The sequence below is a fragment of the Barbus barbus genome, assembly GCF_936440315.1.
Source record: "Barbus barbus genome assembly, chromosome: 11".
Lineage (NCBI taxonomy): Eukaryota > Metazoa > Chordata > Actinopteri > Cypriniformes > Cyprinidae > Barbus > Barbus barbus.
The window spans coordinates 3,550,455-3,571,600 of NC_136739.1; the positions used below are offsets into that span (position 1 = coordinate 3,550,455).

General features: G+C 39.6%; 1 protein-coding gene across 1 annotated transcript in view; it reads left to right on the forward strand.

Annotated features, from left to right (window-relative positions):
- The window catches only part of LOC306876898 (cytoplasmic protein NCK2-like), a 55,879-nt gene that overhangs the window by 30,823 nt on the left and 3,910 nt on the right, over positions 1-21,146 (forward strand). Inside the window, exons 2-3 of the mRNA XM_079428347.1 lie at positions 12,009-12,250; positions 19,776-20,566. Coding sequence (XP_079284473.1) covers positions 12,025-12,250; positions 19,776-20,566 — 1,017 coding nt within the window. The 5' untranslated portion in view covers positions 12,009-12,024. The remainder of the gene's footprint in view (positions 1-12,008; positions 12,251-19,775; positions 20,567-21,146) is intronic.

Sequence of the window (21,146 nt, forward strand, 5' to 3'; positions counted from 1 at the left end):
TTTTTGCTCACACAAAAATGCGATTTGCCATTCTGGACCACCTGTTCAGTGCATCTCTGGTGTGCTGGGCATGGTAAACCCTTTTGTTTCAGTTTATGTAGGCTCAGACTCCTCTCTCTGTTCAGCTCCAAACACCCGTCTGCCTGTCTGTCCCTCGCTTCAGAGAGGGTTTGGCCACTGCAGCCATGGAAACCAGCAAACAATGGCCTTTACTCTTAAGGAAAGAGGGAAGAAAGGAAAAGGCTAAGTGAGAATGCTCAGCGCGGGAAAGGAGATCCGTGTTGCGTGGTAATCTGTTCTGGGGAGATGAGCGTGAGAGCTGTCAGACCTATGACATAGATGGAGGTTACCCACATTCCTGTGTGATGTAATAAAAGGCAGTGTTCACATGTTTCCCGGGAAACTAGTGATGGATGTTTAAATGTCATCGTAATCTTTCCAATTTCTCTATTAAGGTGCGGTCACGGTCCTTTACCTTTATTCAGCGTATTTTTGTGGGTAAAATCCAGTCATTCCAATAGGAATTCACACAGTCTGGAAATTTGTGTGCAGATTTTGCAGCGGATTCACATCGGTCATACGAACTCACCACACTTACCAACAGAAAGTTACTTGTACTGGACGTGACTTCTGTGTGAGGTCTGGTTGAAACATATTGTTTAGTAACAGTGATCAATGGACCTTTGCCCATGAAATTTCACCAATTCAGCAGCTTCATTGAGCCTTTATGTTTTTGTATCATAATCCTACATTTGCCACATGGGTCATACAAGCAGTTAGTATCATTATATTAGTCCAACATTTTTTGGCCATAAGGAATGGGTCAAGATCAACTAGTTGTCCAAAAACTGACTAGTTGATTTGTGAGGTTGATTAGTTTTAGATATTTTGGAGATGGGGCCTTAATTAGCATTGTTTATTAGCTTTTTACATATTTTAATTGCCTTGTCAAGTTTAAATTGTTTAATTTTGAATAAAAATTCATGTAGACCCTTACATTGTGAAAACTCTGTCTTCTCATTTGGGTCCTAATTGTTTAGTTTCTTTAGGACGTAGTAGTCAAGTGGTCATTCAGAAAACCCACCAGCTGGAAGGTATTGAAAAGGTCATTTTGTACACCCATTGCATAATATTTCTATCATGACAACTCTCTGAAGATTTTAGCTTGTAATGGATATGATAATGTGCGATACATAATACACACAGAGATACGGTGCTGTGAGTATTTCAGACATGCTGCTGCTGTACAAATAGCATTTATAATAACCTTTTTCAGATCTATACAGGTGGAGCTGGGGAAGGTGGAGGGTTTTTAGAGAAACTCTGAAAGCGTGCTGCGAACAGCTCTGCTGAATGCTAACCAGCCATTTAAATGTAAAGCAGCAAGCTCATTGGCTGCATATGCAACATGAACCAATCCACTTGTGCTGTGAATATCATCAGTTTAGGTTAAGTACCCATCAATCTGTGCCATCTAGAGTTTCATGACAGAACTTGGCTTCTTGGCTTCAGAATTAACTTCATTAATAGATGTTGAGTAAATGAGATGAATGACTTCAGTAGTATTCAAATGAAAATGAAGATTTTCTTTTGACTGGTGCATATTTGTGTGGGTTCTTTTCTTTATATGTCAGGGTTCAGGGGTCATTTCAGGATCAGGGGGTTCTTTAGATTATTACTCAGAGGTCTGAGATGCATGTTGAACAATGGGAATATTGTTTGCTGAACAATGCTGAATTGATTTGTGGAAAAGCACTGCTGGAATAACGTTGAGGACTGACATCAAAGACGAACTAGCTTTCCGTGTTTTTTCACTGCACTCAAAGTCTTAATTCAGATCGTTCTCATTATGCAAAGCGATGACAGAAACAGTCGTGATTTGCTTGACACAAACAAGGTTGTTGTTTGTAAGAAAAAATGTTGCATGCAATCACATCACCTCGGGATTTGCTGAAAGTCATTCGCGGTGGCTTTTTAAAGGTTTGCTCTGTAATGTGGTTCAATCAGTCACTGATTTTTTTTTTTTTTTTTTTTTTCCATTGTGATCAAATGTTTATAAGGAAAGCAGGACCTCAGTTGAAATCTGTTCACCATTAGCCATATGCTTTAATGCCAGTCATGTGAAGGCTTCTTGGGTGGCGTCACCAAGCAGTCAAACAGTCATTAATTTTTTTTTATTGCTTACTGAAGAGGAGCAACTGCTAACCTCATCAGAGACATTACAGGATGCGTCACCGCAAGCCCAGCCCACTGTACTGTAGTTTGGACTTTAGGACGCTGTTGTTTGCTTTGGATATCAGTTGATACAATAAATGTGACGTGTTTTTGGTGAGTCATAGATATTAATGTGGCACCAAGAAATGTGAGACCTTATATTGATCAGATCAACATGGAAATTTTTAACTATTTTACATTTTGGCAAATTGGATCATGTGTATACATACATTTTTGTACAATCTGCTTATGCCCCACTGAGATAGGGTTAGAGCTAGACCTTCATGTTTACTTTGTTCTAAAATATATATATTTTGTATAAATTGCAGCATATAAATTCACATGAAATAAACTTGTAAAATATTTTCTTTTCTCATGAGTTTTGAGCCCCTTGCATATCTTTATTGCCATGTTACAGCAAAATACCCTAAAATTACAGAAAAAAATCTATTTGGTAAAGTATTAGAAGTGGAATATATTGGCAGAAAACTCAATAATCATCGTGCTCCAATGGGAACTCGTCAACAGCATGAGGGATCAACTTCACTCAAAAACAGGATAAATATCTCCAAAAGTCTTACAGTGACAGATCATTGCAATGATTTATTTGCCATGATGTGTTGTCATCTCACAAATCAGTTATAATTAATATTGTGAGAAGGTTGTGTTCAGAGGTGGAAAGCCCAGGTTCAGAAAGTAAAAGTCCTCCTCAGTATTATGTTTCAATCACCTGGATTTGCTAATTAGCACAGTTTTTCAGCCAGGAGGTAGAACTAATTAGTGAAATAAGCTGGCTGAGTTCATGAGTGGAATAAACATATGGAAGGACTTTTACTTTCTGACGCCTGGACTTTCCACCTCTGGTTGTGTTGGTGTCATAGTCAAACTGTTATTGCCGTTACATGCTCATGTCATGATGAATGACTCTCATTAATGTTGTTTGTCACAGACTAGTTTTGGTGAGCAACACAAAGAGCATAAATTGGTATTTTATTAAACAAATTTATTAACCATAATTCTTTTGGTAAAATATGTAGCAATTGTTTATTTTATATGCTGTGTGCAGGGACCAGAGTCATTTTAATATCATTGATTTACTGTACAATTATTTTAATGAGATTTTATTTTATGCTTTTCATTTTCATTTAAATATTTTAAATATTTTGCTTTTGTCATTTTATTATTATTTTTTAAATGTCTGTATAGTTTCATTTAGTTTTAGCATTTATTTATTTATTTAAATACTTCAACTTGAGCTTAATGAAAATGAGAAATGTTGTTTTTTTTGAGTGGCCTTTTATTGTGGCCAGCCTAAGGCACACCTGTGCAATAATCATGCTGTCCAATCAGCATCTTGATATGCCACACCTGTGAGGTGGATGGATTGTCTCGGCAAAGGAGAAGTGCTCACTAACACAGATTTAGACAGATTTGTGAACAATATTTGAGAGAAATAGGCCTTTTGTGTACATAGAAAAAGTCTTAGATCTTAGCTCAGTTCATGAAAAATGGGGGCAAAAACAAGTGTTGCGTTTATAATTTTGTTCAGTGTGTGTATATATATATATATATATATATATATATATATATATATATATATATATATATATATATATATATATATATATATATATATATATATATATATATATATATATATATATATAATTTTTTTTTTTTCTAGATTTAGTTAGTGTACACAGTAAAGCTGATATTTAGCTTCTTAGATTGTGTAATTTAACAGGACAGCATTTATCAATCAGCATCAATGATTACATCTGTGTTTTATAATATTATTTATGAAAAGCACAATTCCTATAGCACACCGTGTGGATGTGTTCTTGGTGGCAGTTACTGTAAATCTCACAAATATTATACATTTTCACCTTTAATTCTTTGACATTTTGAACACAGATTCATGCAGTTGCTTTGTCCCTATGTAAAATGAGTAAAGCCATTCTTTAGTGTAACTGGTGTTGACAGTCCACCGCCATTTCATCATCTTCCTAGTCTCTCATTTTCACAAATAACCGGCTTGAAACCGGTCTCGCCATGTCACTGTCTAACTTGATTCCTTCTCCCCACTTTCGGTTTTCAGCTGCTTATCCATTTCTCAGTCTTGTATGATGTAATATCTTGTGTTTCTGAGATCAGAGCAGCCTGGTCGGCGTGTGTGAGAGTTCATTCGTGGGAGGCGTGCGATGGGTGGACTGCTAGTTTAGACTAATCATTAACACCAGCAATGGGAAAGTACATGTCTCTGTCTATTAAAGGCCCTGACCTGATTTCTCTAACGCTTTCACATTGGGCCAAATTTACTCTGTCCCCCTGCTCCACACTCCACCACATTAGCTTAATTCTCAAGCGTGTTTGAATGGTTCTGAATGCGTCTGTATTAGTGCCAGGAGATGTTTGCTGAATGGAGATGAATGTGGAAGTCCACTGTTGCTACAGACATGACAGAAATCCAAAAGAGGCCAGGAAAGCATAAAAGAGATGACTGGTAGATTCGTTCTTAACCTCTGTACTGAAGAATCTGGTGGGACCTCTGTATTCCTTTCTCTCTTTCTTTGTGCTCCCTCTTTTCCCCTCGTCCCGGTGTTTTTGTGCTGGGTAAGGAGCTCCAGAGAGGCTCTATAGAGTGCTGATGCAGCTGGAGAGAAGCCTTTCTTAAAGTCCCACTCAAAATTCCCACTTGAGGGGGAAGGCTAGACTATGCATTTTGGGGAAGCAAGGGTGCATCTTAAACCCAGTCTTTCTTGATTTATTTTGTGCTTGCTGGTTTCTTCTTTTCTTCTCAGGATCCTGTAGCAAATTACATTAAAGAGATTGAAGAGAAATGAATTTACTATGACTTTTATTTATTTGTATAGCAACAGTACAACAAGTTTTTAGTAAAAAAAAAAAAAAAAATGGATTGTACATAGAGATTATAGCACATGCTAATTCACATTATTACTAATAAATTAATTTGCCATTAATTCGTGTCACATGATGCTGCAGAAATCATTCTTTGCATATTTGGTGCTCAATTATTAATAATGGTTTTTACTGCTTAATATTTTTGTTGAATTTTAATTAATAGGAAGTTATGAGTTTTGATAAAGGAAATCTTTTGTGACATTATAAATGTCAATGTGTAATTTAATGTGACCTTGCTGAATAAAGTTTTTTTTTTTTTTTTTTTAATGGAAGTATATCACAGCTTCCATAAAAATATGTATCAGCTCTACTGTTATTTATCAACATTGATAAAAATATTTCTTGAGCAGCAAATCAGCATATTAGAATGATTTCTGAAGGATTATGCAACACTGAAGACTGAAGTAATGGATGCTGAAAAATTAAGCTTTGCGTCGCAAGAATAAATAAATCACATTTTAATAGAAATATATTCAAATAGAGAACAGTTCTTCTAAATGGTAATATTGTTTTTATTAAATACCGGTAAATGCAGCCCTGGTGAGCATTTGATTTGAAAACAATAAAAAAAAAAATCTCAATCTTCCAAACTTTTGACCAGTATTATATAAAGCATAATTAAAGTCAAAAGTGCAGATCTAATTGGTAAATTGTAAAAAAAAAAAAATGAGTGAGTACAATTCTGGTTTCTTTTAAACCAGCCCTTCACAATCACTAATAAAGAATGTAAATCTTGGATTCATTTAATTTAATTTGGAAACACATTAAGAGTTTATTTGAATGGAGTTACATTGATATAACACATGAATTGTTATGTAATCGGCACATTTAAGCAGATATTTGGCAACTGCTTTGCGTGCGAGACGTTTAGTTGGGTTAAGCGAATGTGAGCTGGACATTTGCCTAGCGGATGTATTAGTCGTATTAAATGCTTTTAGTCCCTCGAGAGCAGGGCTCAGAGTTCTAAGTGCATCTGGACTATGGGAGCACATCTTGGCCGAGGATAGATCAATTCAAGGTCAGAGAGTGGCTTCCTTCTGTTCTTGTCTTCACAAACATTGTAACACCAGTCATCATGGCCGCCGAATGTAAAACAGACTCTGTTTGCAAGTGTGAACCATTTATATGAAGTGGAGTAGGCCTACGACTGTGGTGAGAAATGTTTATAACCCGGCTAATTGTCTCGGTTAAAAGGCTTCTCCCATCGCACGTGTAAGTGAGCATAAGCTGACAGTGAGCCGGGTAAGATTGATCATTACCAAGCAGCTTTCCGGCGTCTGAGCGAACGCTGAGCCTTGAGGATTGATCTGCTTTCCCGCGGCAGAGCCATCGGTCTTCTTAACAGCCTTGACTATTAAGGAGGTGGGCTAAGCTGTGTGGATATTACAGGGGGCGGGGCTCCGATTAGCGAAATGAGTGTCATCTATCACCGCGCTGCCGGGACAGAAACCTCCTCGATTCTCTGAAGAGGACAGAGAGGAAGGAGATGGACGGCGACCTTTAACAGCGTCCTCTGACACAATGACCACGATTCTGTCCTGATCCGCTGAACCAATGAGTGATGATAGCAATGTAGTGCTTAATTAGTTGACGTACGATTATATCAGATGCTGATATCCATCATTGTTGATCTGATCTCAGCAGATTGTATTGCAAACATCATCTCAAGTTATCGTTCTCTGTGCTTAATTTTTCCATTTCAGTGCCGTTTTGAAGATGAATGTGGCAGTTGTTCTGATATCTGTTCTTACTGTAGTAGAAAATTGCATGCAGTGTCATTTAGTCTTGCACATTTAGTTTTTTCTAGACATTTAGTTTTTTTTCTTAGAATTTCTTCATAAAGTATTGAAAGATGGTTTGAGAATCGTGTATATATATATATATATATATATATATATATATATATATATATATATATATATATACATACACACACACACATATATACACTCTTCTTCAACAAAGTGTTCAGTGACAAGCTTTGGCCTGCTCTCCCCACCTTTTTCTCCCTTAGAGAATCTCATTTAGCAGCTCCTTGTTCTCCATGGCTCTCTTTCCCACCCTGTACCGAAACAGTGAGTGGGGTCACACGCTTCAGGTAATGAATGAACCCGAAGCTCGCAGCCAGCAGAGTGGAATGACTGATTTAAAGCACAGGAACATTTCTATCCAGCTGCTGCGCTGTCTTGGCCAGCCTCTTTCCTAATTGAACTGTCATTTAACGACTGCTTTTAAAGAAAACCAGCTCTGCCTTTGAGCTGCCATATTTGCATTTATGAAATACAGCCCAGCGTGGATACTCATCTCCCCAGAGGTAATGAAATCCTTTATGTGGTGTAATTGTGTGTGGGAGGCATCTCTTGAGTTGTGTGCTCCGGTGTGATGGATGTTAATATTAAAATTGTCGCCTCATTAAAGACATAAAACAGGCAAAAGATGCTGAAATGTGTCTGCTCTGTCCTCTGTAAATCAATTTATGGTGTGTTTATCTGCATTTGAGTTTAAAGCCCATAATTCACAGGTCAGATTAGTCTTTTGTAACCAGACGTAGACATAAGGTCTGGTCCACACTGCAGCTCATTCTGGCCAAGAAGCTCTTATTTAGATAGAAAGTGACCATCTTTCTATCTAAATAAGCCACAGTTAATCTGTAGATTTCAGTCCTGGCCACAGTTTTTGTTTTTATTTGCGTTTTGATAGTGCTTGCCAGTTTTATGTGCAATATGCATCGGTCAGTGGACATACAGTGGGCGGTCCGCTGGTGTACTGCCGGAGGCTGAGTCTAGGGTAATATTGCTTTCATGAAGACCCAGTAAAAGTTCCAAGAAAATAACATTAGCTGGGTTTCCATCCAAAGTTAAGAATTTAACTTGTGCCGTGCGCAAGATTGGAATGTCGTATAAAACATTTGCGAATAACCACCGTTTCCATCCAACTAGTCAAAGAGAATAAAATTGTCACTTCCTGATAAACCGCCACTAAATATGATATCACTAAGAAAAGTGGGAGAAGTCACTGAATATAATAATCTTCATATAGGCCTATAATAAATTGCTTGGAGACAATATTCCAGAAATCCCTTAATTTACAAAAAAAAGCTTTTACGCTTGCTTAAGGTGTTTTTTGTCATGTGCGAAGAAGGGTTAATGCGAATAATGGGAGATGGAAATGCATTTTCCAAATCAATTCCCCCATGCGTATCAAAAAGTCATGTGATTTGCACGATGGGACGGCATAACTTGACTATCCAGCAGACCTATCTCATTGCACAGCATCTGAAATGTTATGGTCATTCTTAAATGCCAGAGTAAAGTCTGTCATCAAGGTTTTTCTGTATAATTGCCTCTAGAGTTCTCTTACACGAATGTGTTCCCAAACAGCAGGCATCCACCTCCGAAAGCAATGACCATTTATCAAGCTTCGTCTTCTCACTCTGAGGTGCAAGTAGACTTTTTTGATGTGCATGGAGGAATTTATTTGGCAAATTCATTTCCATCTCCCATTATTCGCATTAACCCTTTTTCACCCAAGACAAAAACCACCAAATTCACTTTACAAGTTGTTTGAACATAAATGTGTGTTGGAAGTGTGTGTACACATCCATCCTATAATGATAAAAATCCACCCAGTGTTTTTTTTTTTTAAGTCCCTATTTTAAAAACCCCTTTCTCAAATCAGGCTGTTCTGAGATTCATGACGTAGCTCTGCACAGGCCGCTCCCATGATTGATTGACAAGGCCGTCTTACCTTAGACCCGCCCTGAGTGAGCTGTCATCATCAGTCCGCTATTGTATCGACTCCGGTGCAGGGGAAGACAACATGTCTCCAATTAAGTGATTGAGGTGCTTTGTTGTTGGATGTAATAATGAACATAGCAGTCGTCATTTACTCCCGATATCTGAGCTGCTGAAGATGCAGAGGATTAACGTTACTTTCATTCTGAAGGGAATGCGCTGATCCCCGATCTACATAAATGCGTCTGCTCGCGCAAATCATACGTGATCCAGCTTCATCTACAGAAGAAGTGAGTATAAGGGTTTTATTTTATGAATCTGTGCACATCGCCTTTCCTAATAATGAGCTAGTTAGCCAGTTTCACGGCTGAAATTTACAGTCTGCTCGTCACCCCACAGAAGAGAGGGGCGGGGTCAGCAGAGCTCATTAGCATTTAAAGCAACATCGACTAGAATGGCTTGCTGAAAACAGAGCTGATTTTGACGGGGTAAAAAAAGGTGTTTTTTACACTACCTTTGAGAAATTTTAACCAAAGTATGTTATATACTTTTCATTAAGACTCTAAAGAATCATATCAACTTGTAGAAAATAGGTATCCGATGACCCCTTTAAGGGATTTTTTTCCCACAATTTGGCATTTCCATCACTCGTTTCTCACTCGATACTTCAAAATGCGCATTAAAACAGAGTGATGGAAACAGCTACAGACACACAAACATAAGGAGTGGTAAAACAATTCTATTAAAAGTGTAGTAAAGAATAGAGTCACTACAACATTCAGAAACCAGAAATCTATGCATATGGGATCTGCAACACATGTGCATTGTAGGCAAAGTGTGAAATGAAAGCTGTTGCTCACGCATACACACCCACATGCGCATACCCTCTCAGACTCACTAGGTCTGCCCTTCTCTTCTAATGGCTGTGCATTTGACTTAGTAGCCATGCCTAAAGCCTCTCTCAGCAGGAGCACAGAGCTTTAAGTGCGCTTGCCTGAAACACCATCAATACTTAATCAGTCCATTACTATTCAGTGCATATTTAATCCTTCAGCAGCTTGCTCTCACATCTCGGGCTAGGCGTTTAAAATCGGCCATGCCAATAAACCCGCCTACTTACTCATTTATGGGTTTAGCAATTGCCTACTATCATTTCTGTCATTTTGCTCGGAGGAACAAGAGTGCTTCGTGTATTTTGAAAACTTCCGCTCAGCCTTTGACAGTCCCAGTCATTTTTAATGGCTTTTCTGTCCGAAGGTTTGGCTGTTTATTTAATGAGACCAGTGGCATGGATTAAGTGGCTTATCCATTGCGAAAATGCTTTTCTGCCTCAATTGCGTTTTATTGCTCATACTCTCTTACAAAATCTTCAGATTCATTGTTTGCTTTGTTTCTTAGGCTTGTTGGTGCTGTTGTCAGCTATATTTAGATGCATCCGGTCTCACTGTTTAATGGAATGAGGATGTTTATATCAGTTTTAGTGGTTAGCCAATATGGGTTTTTAATGGCCAGGACTGAAATCTACAGAACTGGTCGATATAATGTCATAATGCGATGTAATACAGATTAAATTGTTGGAACCAAATCAAAATTTACTCAAAAATGACACTAAAAATTAGGCAAGAGGAGCCAAATATCCAAGCAGATTATTGTCCACTGATCTAAATATGATCAAATATCGTCCTAAGCAACATATCAGTCTATCTCAGTTTATCAACATCATCATCTAATTTGCTTCGTTGTTAGTCAACTATGATTGCAGGCTCCATTAGTAGCAACAAAGTTCAACTATTTGTCATTTTCTGAAATCATAGTTCCAATGAACATTCGCAAACTGCATCTCAGTGTTGTGTGGTCAGAACTACAGCTCTTAATCTGTGGTTAGTTTCTTGTTAGTTTAACATGTAGGCTTAAACAGATCATGCTCTTGAGCAAAATAAGCAAGATAACACTCAGTGCAGTCTATAGGTGAGACCCAATTCACATTCTTGCATTCTGTTCTATTCAATGCCAATTTATAGTATAAATAGTATGAGCAGTGTGTTCTCACTAAAAATGCCAAAAGAAGCACACTTCAAATACCCAGGGAAAAAAAGACATCAATTAACAAAAAATGAAATTTGGAATGTTGGATATCTCATGCACTAAACTGTCAAAGCTTTCTTAATGTAGCAGAAGAAAAGGGATATCAAACTGTGATATTGGATGACAAACATAACCTTATAATTTTCATACACTTGACGGTAGAGTTCATAATGCAGGGGTTCTCAACTCTAGCTGTTGAGGTCCACTTTCCTGCAGAGTTTAGCTACAACCTTGATCAAACTCTCCTGTCTGTGACTTTCTAGTAATTCCCAAGACTTTGATTAGCTTGTTCAGGTGTATTTGATTAGGGTTGTTGCTAAACTCTGCAGGAAAGTGAACCTCGAGGGCCATAGTTTAAGTGCATCATTTGGAATGCAACATCTTTCATTCAATATAGATACAAATGTAATTTTACGTTTGAGAAGAGAACCTGGTTTAAATGGCTGGTTCAAAGTTACTGTGGTTTCAGTTACAGTTAATTTCACCAACGATACATTTAACATTATTGAGTTACATTATTGTACAGGGAACACACCTCTTCAGACAAACAGCAATGTTTTGATAGCACTACAGAGCCAAGTGTTTACATTTTTCTGGGAAATGAACCTGTGAATGGCTTACTATTATCACCTGTAAGCTGTTGAATGAAATATTACTGTATCATCCTCCAAACTTATTTTTGTTTCTTGACTCCTACAGAGTCACACATTCTCCTGCTATGTTCTTCCTCCCTCTGGTAAATGGGTTGGGTGGAGGGAGTGTGATCTCACCTGCCGATCAAGATGTGTTAAATAGAGCATATGTAATCATGTCTGTCTCTCGTCTGAGTCATGCATTTGTCATAGACGCTTGACTTAATGTCTTATTAAAGGAGAAGGTCCAGACCTTCATTTAAGGCAATTTTCAGTCTGATCTCTACACTTTCCTTGGAACTTAACAAATGATATAGTTGGTTAGTTTGTCATTTATTAAACTATTTAGGTTCTCTCCAATTTCTTAATGGAGATTATGTTCTTCTATTTCATATCATTTGTTCTTTCTCTCTTCTGACAGTGGGACTCGATGAAAGATGACAGAGGAGGTGATTGTTATAGCCAAGTGGGACTACACAGCTCAGCAAGACCAGGAACTGGACATCCGGAAGAACGAGCGCCTGTGGTTGCTGGATGATTCCAAGACCTGGTGGAGAGTCCGCAACACATCCAACCGCACGGGCTACGTCCCCTCTAATTATGTTGAGCGCAAAAACAGTCTGAAGAAAACCTCACTAGTGAAGAACCTGAAAGACACTCTCGGTAAGAAGTCTCACAGCTCAGTGAAGCATTCCACCAATTCACAGTCCTGCCAAACTAGAAAAGTCCTTTTAAGGCAAGTCGGTTTATTTAGCAGGCATCTTGGCAACACCATCGGGAAGCTAGTTGATATGTAGGCAAATAGAATATCTACTGGGGAGAAAAACTAAATCATGCCATGCTTGCTCTCCTTTTTCGTTCAATTTTCAATTTGACAACAGGCCTTTTCATGGCCTCAGCTTTTGCAAAGTAAACCAGTCAGATTTAAGGTTAAGAATAGTTGAGTCATTAAATAAATTGTGCTGTTTTGATCTAAATGTCATACTGAAGAATCTGTGCAGGTCTAGACCTCATCCTCCTTCAGTAGATGATGTGTATGAAACGCCCTCGCAGTTGCCATGCCCTACTTCCCCCATACGCCTCCGGAGCGGCATGCCTTTAGCGTTCAATCTGTCATCTCAAAGCACTAAGGAAGACTCTTGGGACTGTCGTTTTTTTGCAGCGAGTTGTATACAAGCCAATAACACAAAACAAACAGTGGGATTTAGGAAGGAGCTGAAGTTCCTTTGATTGCATGTGTTATGCTTTATAAAAAATGATTGAATTTATTGTTGAGATACTGACGTAAAGTCACCCTCCCTCATTCATTCATAATAAAACATCTTAATGTTACAGTATCTGTCAAAACACCAAAAGCAGGTGAAGCATATGAACACTTACGTTTTTGAGGGCATTGTTTTGTTAGGACGGGATTCATGGGATTTTTTTATTGAAAATGGATACTGTTTAAAAATGTATCTCATGTTCATAAGATTGGTGTGGCCCTGTGGACTGAAACTGGTAGTCAGGTGCCCCCTGCTGTTCATTAGCATATCCACCAATATCCTATATGTTGTACTGTTTGATGATTTTTATATTTTCTGTGGTCTCTTGCTAAACAGTTATTTATCCTTAAAAGAGTGCAGAATCACATTTGCCATAGCTGGCAAATAAATATGTTCCACAAGTGCAAGGTATCAGTCAGTTCTCCCACGGGCCGTCTCGGGACCTACAAGTAAGACACTACAGGTGTGAGGATTAATGGATTTCTAGCTCCAGTGCATCCCAATTTCTGACCTTTTCATGAAATGCCTACGTTCTAGGCCAGAGCGTTTCCATTTCCATGTGCAGCAGATGGAGAAAAAGAATCCATGGGTACTGGTTGAGAATGTAACCTGGAAAGTTTGGAAAGAGAATATGGAAACCTTAAAAAGATCTTGCATTGTCAGACCAGAATTTCATTGGATTCTGTTTTATCTAAAATGCTAACCACATCACACTGACCAATGTATTTTTAAATCTGTCTAAATCATTAGTATCCCTAGATGAGAGCATGCTTATCCCTGTTTATGTGTTTTTTTGTCCCATATGTGATTACCATGAGTTAATGAGCTCTAAATGACATTTTGTTATTTTGTTAATGAGCTCTGAACAACAGGAAGCAGTGAATCGAAAATGCCTCCTCTGCTGTGGGGGGTAGAGACATGGAGAGGTTTAATAGCTACTGAAGTTGTTAAATGCAAAGCATTTTCCCCATGCAGGTCCCTGAGACAGCCGATGAAATAAGAGTAGGCTTTCATTCAGATTTCATAAAAACGGTGTTACATTTTACCTGCTTCCTTTCCATTGTGTTCCATTGTTTGTGAGTGAATGTGTGTGAATTCCAAGCAGTTTAAGTGAAGCATTGTTAAAGCAGGTTAGACAGGTGTTGAAATGAGACTCCTCATTCAAATTTAATCTGTCCATCCACAGCAAAGCCTTCAGGTTTTGGGATAATGAACAGTAGGAATGGATCAGCGCAGTGTGGCTGACTTTTGTTTGTTGATTTTTAATTTGTGAAATTACTTGGAGTTCTAGTTATTCCCTAATAATATGTGGAACAAAGATAACAGAGGCCCATTTACTTTTATACCAAGAGGTAGGTCATGAATATACGTCAGTGACCTTCTAAACTAATTCTGGATTGGGAATTAATTCCCACTGAGAGGCCACAGGGGACCTCTGATTGGTGGTTGTCACGGATACCTGCACTCAAGCCCTCCCTCCATCCTGTTGAGCTCAAAAGCTGTCACTCTTTGAAGATCAGAGGATCTTGCAAAAGAACTGTCAGCGTATACACTTGCACACTTCTTCTTGGCATCTCTGAGCTCCAGTACTCTCACACACTTACTATCATTCCACTTGCATCTCACACGAGTTGGCATTTCCTTATAAGCCGTTCCATCAAGAGAACAAAAAAGTGCAAAGAATGTGGTTCTGTGGTGCTAGTAGCTGCTTATTTGGGTATCCCGACCAGCCCAATTAGCAAAATCAGCCTCACTGAGAAGGTCTATCCTTCAAAAGAAGTTCCTCCGCTTTTGAATGGCTGTCAATGGAGAAAGATGCTTTTAAACAAAGTACCTGTGATGGTGTCTGTACAACATCAATTTTGTCTTGTTGGTCTACTGTTTGTCAAACCAGTGGCAGATATTTTGAAACATAACTTTTGTTTAAGCGTCTCTTATTATTGACTTGTGCTTTGTCTACTGTGGAGTCCACAAAATGATGCATCAAGGGTGCAAAGTGGCCTCAAACAGGCACTTCATGACTGGCTTTATGACAAATGGGACACCCTATGGTCTCATGGATTTCAAATAGTAAAGTTCAGCATTTGAGCAACCAACTGTTTACATTAAAACCACATTAAAAAAGGCCATTTTGACACAAAAATACATTTGATTGTTTACACGTGCAATATGACAGCTTGATTGCTCTTCACATTATGTGCACACATACATGTGATTGTTCAAAAGCAAAAAAAAAAAAAAAATCCTAGTATTGATTTTATAATGTACTACTTTTGACATGAGTCCTGCCTTTTTTATTTTCCTATATTTATTTTATCTTGTTCCTTTGACTGATACTATTGGGGGTTTTGTCACCTTCTAAAATACAAGCACCTCAATATGTGGACCATGAGGTGTAGGATAGAAACAGTCTCCCTCTCTGAAAACGTTCGGAATGTGCAACATCGTATTTCCCTAATAGAGGCAGGGCTCAATGAAAGACAAATGGAGCCTTCAGCTTTACTGTGGGTTAAGTTCCAAGCTAATCATATAGATGGGGAGTTAACTGAATGAAGGGATATTTGGGTATTATTGTGGTATGGAGCTTAATGGACAGAATAATGGTGGGGGAGCGCCATTATTGTAGCTTTGATGGTTGGATGATTTTGCCTGTTAACAAGTCAGTTTTATATTTGACATAAGAAGACATAGGTAAACTGTAAGTGTAAAGGTTAAGGAGAAAGGACTGATTGCTTTCCGGAAATGTGAGCTAATGAACGGTTACATTGCCAGCTTGTGGGTGTGCAGTTGTGTGAGTGCCTTTGTGGAACTGTGTATGAAAATGAGTGTCTGGCTGCATTGGAATGAATGTGCCGGAACAGCCATGAGGGAGTTTCCGTTATTGTATTGCTTGTAGTAGTTTGGTGTGCCATGTTTTGGTCACTTGAGATGGGCCAAATCTCCTCTGCTCAAGTCAACAGCTTCATCCCTCTAAATGACAAAAAGAGGTAAAAGAGGCTTCACATTGTGTCATCTCAAAGACTTCTTGCACGTGGTTTTCATAGATGTTTCTATCTTCATTCTCCTTTTTAAAGCCTTCTCAGGCGTTCGTCTCACGTATTTGTCACTGGTGGTGGAACGTGCTTCTATTTCTAGATTTCCCAGAAGGTCTTTGTTCTGTTTGTGTTGCAGTGTTCAGTCCCTGTCAGCTGAGCCTCAGAAGTACACACCAGTTCCAGAATAGGGAAAAAGTTTCTGCTTCCGTTGAACTGGAAAATTGACTGTTAACTCTTTTTGTTTGCAGTCCAAGTCACTCCCACATCACAGAGTTTTGAGTGCTGGTACAACTCCAGACAACAAGTCGATGTGTAGAGCACTAATGCTAACATAGACCCACCGGCCACTTTATTAGGTATACCTGTTCAATTGCTTGGTAACACAAATTGCTAATCAGCCAATCACATAGCAGCAACTCAATGCATTTAGGCATCTAGATGTCGCGAAGACGACTTGCTGAAGTTCAAACCGAGCATCAGAATAGGGAAGAAAGGGGATTTAAGTGACTTTGAGTGTGGCATGGTTGTTGGTGCCAGACGGGCTGGTCTGAGTATTTCAAAAACTGTTGATCTACTGGGATTTTCACGCACAACCATCTCTAGGGTTTACAGAGAATGGTCCGAAAAAGAGAAAATATTCAGTGAGTGGCAGTAGTGTGGACGAAAATGCTTTGATGTCAGAGGGCAGAGGAGAATGGGCAGACTGGTTAGAGATGATAGAAAGGCAACAGTAACTCAAATAACCACTCGTTACAACCAAGGTATGCGGAATACCATCTCTGAACGCACAACACGTCGAACCCTGAAGCAGATGGGCTACAGCAGCAGAAGACCACACCGGGTGCCGCTCCTGTCAGCTAAGAACAGGAAACGGAGGCTACAATTCGCACAGGCTCACCAAAATTGGACAATAGAAGATTGGAAAAACATTGCCTGGTCTGATGAGTCTCGATTTCTGCTGTGACATTCAGATGGTAGGCTCAGAATTTGGCGTAAAGAACATGAAAGCATGGATCCAGCCTGCCTTGTCTCAACGGTTCAGGCTGGTGGTGGTGGTGGTGTAATGGTTTGGGGGATATTTTCTTGGCACACTTTGGGCCCCTTAGTACCAACTGAGCATCGTTTAAACGCCACAGCCTACCTGAGTATTGATGTTGACCATGTCCATCCCTTTATGACTACAGTGTACCCATCTTCTGATGGCTACTTCCAGCAGGATAATACACCATGTCACAAAGCTCAAATCATCTCAGACTGGTTTCTTGAACATGACAATGAGTTCACTTTAGTCAACTGGCCTCCACAGTCACCAGATCTCAATCCAATAGAGCACCTTTGGGATGTGGTGGAACGGGAGATTCGCATCATGGATGTGCAGCTGATAAATCTGCAGCAACTGCGTGATGCTATCATGTCAATATGGACCAGAATCTCTGAGGAATGTTTCCAACACTTTGTTGAATCTATGCCACGAAGAATTAAGGCCGTTCTGAAGGCAAAAGGGGGTCCAACCCAGTACTAGCAAGGTGTACCTAATAAAGTGGCCGGTGAGTGTATATATAATCACCTACATTTGCTTTATATCATGAATGATCATTGGAGTCACTTTGACTACTTCTTCAGGTACACAAGCCCATCCCTACCTTCCAGACTGCAAAGGGTCGATATCTTAGTCTGAAGTCAGGAATGGTTTCAGATTAATTCACACCTCAGAAAGCCTTAGAGGTATTTCCAGGTTAATGTGCAGTGTGGTGTGAGACTGACAATCCCTAGGGGAAGTACCTGTTAAGTGTACTTCAGTGATCAAGCACCCAGGAGTTGAAGACTGATGGAAAATGGCCTTCTTTTTTGTCTTCACACATATCTATTAGAGTCTAAGAATGCTGCTGGCATGCAAGAGATGCTTGTGTGTGCAAGCACACATGGATGCATGTGAGAAAGCTTTGCAGATCATTTGGTAGGCTCCTAGAGATTTGTGACAGACATCAAATGTTCTCTTGCATTCCCACAGCTCTGTTATTCTGTGCATCACTTCCCAAATTGACTTCTCTTTCTCCTGTCAGTTCATGTCAGATTGAGTTTTTTTTTTTTTTTTTAAACTTCTCATCCTTTTTTTTTAAACTTCTTCACCTCCCCTTGCACCTTTTCCATTCATATTAATATGAAGCAGCTCCAGCATACTGCCCCTGTTGCCTGGGAGGCCTACTGCGTTTGAATTGCTCACAGAGAGCTGGGGTTTGGAGTCAGCAAGGAGTTACCAGGCCTCAGCTCAATTTCCACACCTCACTACACTTTCTGTGTACTCTGTTCGCAGTGACAGCACACCGAGCGTGCATATGCACACATAAAGCATCTGATTGTGTGCTGTATGTGTCCACATGGGATCAGTACAGGAGGCAGGAACATTGGCAGTGGCAGATCTCCTCTGTTACCTGGGAACAAGTGAGAGGGCTTATTTTTGGCTGCCTGTCAAGACACTGAAATGCAAACTGGGGTCCTACTTAGGATACGACGAGGGTACCTGTCAGTTTTACTGGCATTTAGTTGAAGAATGTGTTTACATGTACAACGAAATGCTGGTAACTGTCAAAAATGCAGCTCATTATAAAAACCCACCAAGAAGATTTTGAAACATAAGGTTTTTCTCTGGTTTTGTTGCCAAAATGTGAAGAAGACATACATACATTGAATAAGCCACCAGAATGCTGGCAAAGGTCTTTTCATACATGACAAAATTGGAGTTATGGACAATGACATATGGATACTGAAGTCTTTGGCCTGTTTCCTATGTAAGAAAACCAGGTTTTTGTTTTTGACACTCATAAAGAATAATTTTTTACTATGTTTCTGTATTTATGATTTGGATGTTTCTGTGCTCAAACCATTGTATGTTCCTTTGTTAGATAACCAGATCAGAGTAATCCCACCTCTCTTTAAAGCTGAATTCGAAAGTCTTCAATCCTTAACCTCTCTTTTCTTCTCAGTTCCCAATGCACCCCTAGGACTCAAGTGTTTACTTTTTTGCCCTCTAACACAGTCTGCTCTGTCACATCACTAGTCTTGAGTAGATCAGCTTCTATTTGCCCAGAAGTGGTGGCAATTTTGTATAGTAGGAGAAAATGTAATGCTTTAAGACATCAGTGAACTTAAGGGTACTTTGCAGTCTGTTTCATTAAAGAGTGAATGGGAATCGAGAGGAATTTAGTGCGTCAAAACCGTCATTTCTGTGCCGCTTACATCACCAAATTTGTCCCCTTTGGCATTAAAGCAACAAATGTTGTTTCTGTCTTTTTTACCGATTCGTTAAAAAAGCATTGTGTCATTGTGGTCACACTGTATGTTTGTTGTTGCATGTGCAATCAGTGAGTACATTGCGATAGAAAGGCATGTCATCTATTTCTTGTCAGTGTATTAGTTTTTTGGTACCCAGTTTTTGCCTCTCCTTACATTCAGTTAAGACTACAACCTCACAACAGTTTTGCCGTGGCACTTTAGATTTAGTATTGAAAATATTATCATGAAGTATTTTATGGTTTTAGATATAGTGTGAGTATAGTGTTATTGTTATGACTATGCATTGACAGAAGAATGCAGATGTTCAAGAACAAATGAACACTGTTAAACGAACAGTGTCATAGAAAAATGATTCCCAAGGTTACCAACCCCCCAAAATCTTCTAATCTATGAAGCCTGGGCTCACCTATTTAATTTATACAACTATTAAGCACTGGTAAAAGCTCTTCCTTGGAAATGTTAGACTAATTGATTTAGTGATTCATTGGTTTAACGATCTATCAAGGCTCAATCAATCAGTCGTTATTTCTGTTTTGACAGCTTTCTTCCAGATTTCTACTTCCTTACTGTTTTGCGTCTCTCTATTCCACTTAGGCCTTGGAAAAACGAAAAGGAAGACTAGTGCTCGTGATCCATCTCCCACACCTAGCACAGAGGCAGAGTACCCATCCAATGGCAGCGCAGGAGGAGGTGGAGTGGGCGGGGCCGAGCGGATCTATGACCTGAACATTCCCGCACTGGTGAAGTTTTCTTATGCAGCTGAGCGTGAAGATGAACTAAGCCTCATAAAAGGGGAGAGGGTGGTCGTGATGGAAAAGTGCAGCGACGGCTGGTGGAGGGGTAGACATGCCGGCGGTGTCGGTTGGTTCCCATCCAACTATGTCCAAGAGGAGGTGGGATACGCAGACCATGATGCCGTTTTTGAGGACTCGTTGGAGGGCTTCCGCTCCTTGAAGGTGGGGCAAGGGGCGGCGACGACCAACGGCCGGCCGGGAGGCTCTGGGAGCTCCGTTCTGCATGTGGTCCAGACTCTGTACCCCTTCAGCTCAGTCACAGAGGAGGAACTGAACTTTGAGAAAGGGGAGACGATGGAAGTTTTGGAAAAGCCAGAGAATGACCCAGAGTGGTGGAGGTGTAAAAACAGTCGTGGCATGGTCGGTCTTGTGCCCAAGAACTATGTGGTAGTGCTCAGTGATGGGTCAATAGCGAAGGGTTTAGGGTCAAGTCACGGCTCCCCTCACATCAGTCACACAGTTCCCTCGCGTACAGGCAAATTTGCTGGAAAGGATTGGTACTATGGCAGTGTGACACGCCACCAAGCTGAGAGTGCACTTAATGAGAGAGGAGTGGAAGGGGACTTTCTGATACGGGACAGTGAGTCATCGGTAAGTTGAACTGACTTTCCTCACATCTGCATCAATGTTCCCTCTAAGCTGCGCGTGTGCGCAGCCACGTAGAAGAAATAATGTGCCGCGCACGCGCAAAAATGAGTTGAGAGAGCCATTCGATTAAATTCTAGTAAAAGCAAGTGAATTGCAATGCTCGGGTAAACCGCTATAGAGTTGGTGCCGCTATAGAATTAGACCCGGTGAATGCGGTTTACAGGTGTCATAGAAAGAGAATGATGTGCGCCAAATGAGTCGCTGTAGAAACCAAATATTTTAATGGTTGCAGACGAAATAGCTCAAATCGAGAGCCAATGCAAACGCAATGATATGTGAAATAAAACATCATCATGTATTAAAGAAGAGTGGCTTGATAAAGTGCTGGATGATGGACACAGAATGGTAACAAAACTCAGAGACATCACACACAGGTGTATTGTGCGCACTGTAGGCCTGGATGTTCAGATAACTATAGAAAAATTCACATGTTCACTTTTTTTAATATTTAACTTACAGATCTCCGTTTAAATGCTTCAGTTTGTTTTGATATTATATTATATTATGTTAGGCCTATATTATA